Source organism: Buceros rhinoceros, unplaced genomic scaffold, assembly GCF_000710305.1.
Source record: "Buceros rhinoceros silvestris isolate BGI_N320 unplaced genomic scaffold, ASM71030v1 scaffold41534, whole genome shotgun sequence".
NCBI classification, from domain to species: domain Eukaryota; kingdom Metazoa; phylum Chordata; class Aves; order Bucerotiformes; family Bucerotidae; genus Buceros; species Buceros rhinoceros.
The window spans coordinates 1505-3100 of record NW_010409595.1 but is presented as its reverse complement, the minus strand read 5'-3'; the positions used below and the strand labels follow the sequence as shown (position 1 = coordinate 3100).

The window sequence follows — 1596 nt, the reverse complement described above, 5'->3', positions numbered from 1 at the left end:
TTGTAAAGGGAGGTGCGGTGCATCTCTAGGAACAGGCTGTCTCTTTAAGGAACGGTTATGTGGCAGTAGGAGGACATAAAAATAGCCCGGAACAGGCCGTTTTTAAGGGTGTCGTGAGAATTGGCCGTGGCAGTTACAGAGATAATTTGTTAAGGGGTCTAACTAGTCAGCTGAGTGAAAGGGGCAGCCTTGGCCCCCAGCGTCGGTTCGAGCTGAGCACTCTCAGACCTCTGACAGATTTTTTTGTTTGTTTTTTTAACACATTGAGGGTTTGATGCTGATCCGTGTACAGGCCCTGATTTCTTTGTGTAGTTACAGTGTTTTTCTTGCTTTAGCAACTCCTGGATGATTACCCGAAATGTTTCATTGTGGGCGCAGACAATGTGGGATCCAAGCAGATGCAGCAAATCCGTATGTCCCTGCGTGGGAAGGCTGTTGTGCTGATGGGGAAGAACACAATGATGCGCAAAGCTATTCGTGGTCATCTGGAGAATAACCCTGCCTTAGAAAAGTGGGTAACGCTGTCTCCGTGTCCTCCTCGGTCCTCTCTCTGGGAAGAGGAGGTGTTGTCTGTGAAGCAGGACTGAAAGCTGTCATCTTTCCTTCAGGTTGCTGCCTCACATTCGTGGGAACGTGGGCTTTGTCTTCACCAAGGAGGATCTGACTGAGATCCGGGACATGCTGCTGGCTAACAAGGTAGGGGAGACCCGCCCTCACCGTGTCTTTGGGCTGGCAGATGTGGGATTAAAAATAAACCTGAAACTGCATGGGGGATATCTCATTATTAGGATTCGTCAAGGGTTGGAAACTGGGCCCCTGCAGCTTTAGCCAAACTGCTCCAGCTCAACTTCTGTCTCGCTGGGTGATCCTGGGGGAACGCTTCGGGAGGGAGTTGATGCCGCTCGGTGAGATCTGAGAGGTCAGCATTCTTCCAGCTTCTCGCTTCACCTTGCTCCAGGTGCCAGCTGCTGCCCGTGCCGGCGCTATTGCTCCCTGCGATGTGACTGTGCCGGCCCAGAACACCGGTCTCGGACCTGAGAAGACCTCCTTTTTCCAGGCCTTAGGCATCACCACGAAGATTTCCAGAGGGACCATTGAAATCCTGGTTAGTGAGCAGCCTGCTGCTGCTGCTGGGGAAGCTCTTCCTTGACGGGAGGGCGGTTGTCAGAGCTGTGCAGGTTGAAGCTCCCGTGCTTGCAGCCTGGCGCTGCCCTCTGGGGAGGAGGATGTCCGGCTGGGCTCTGCTGCGCAGTGCAGGGGGGGTTAGTCCACATCAGACCTTGGCTGCTGGTGAAGCTCAGCTGGAGGAACTCACAGGTGAGCTCCCTGCAGGTAACGCAGGAAGGGTGCTGCCTGTCTCCTGGCCGAGATGTACCTGCTGGCCTGCTCTGGGGCTTTATCAACCCGAGCCGAACTCGGAGCCTGTTCCTGTTGTGCTCCTGCGTTCCTCCAGCTCCATCTCTTGCTGCTAGAAATGCCTCTTGTGAGGTGCCTGAACTTCTTTGTGCATATTCACCCCTTCTCCACTTACTTCCTCAGAGTGATGTGCAGCTCATCAAGACCGGAGACAAAGTGGGTGCCAGCGAGGCCACCCTG

General features: G+C 54.2%; 1 protein-coding gene across 1 annotated transcript in view; it reads left to right on the top strand.

The window, feature by feature from the left end:
• Window positions 1–335: 335 nt before the first annotated feature.
• Window positions 336–1596, top strand: part of RPLP0 (ribosomal protein, large, P0) — a gene marked incomplete at its 5' end in the record, with an annotated part of 2603 nt that continues 1342 nt past the window's right edge. Inside the window, 4 exons of the mRNA XM_010135279.1 lie at window positions 336–511; window positions 609–696; window positions 959–1105; window positions 1540–1595. Coding sequence (XP_010133581.1) covers window positions 336–511; window positions 609–696; window positions 959–1105; window positions 1540–1595 — 467 coding nt within the window. The remainder of the gene's footprint in view (window positions 512–608; window positions 697–958; window positions 1106–1539; window position 1596) is intronic.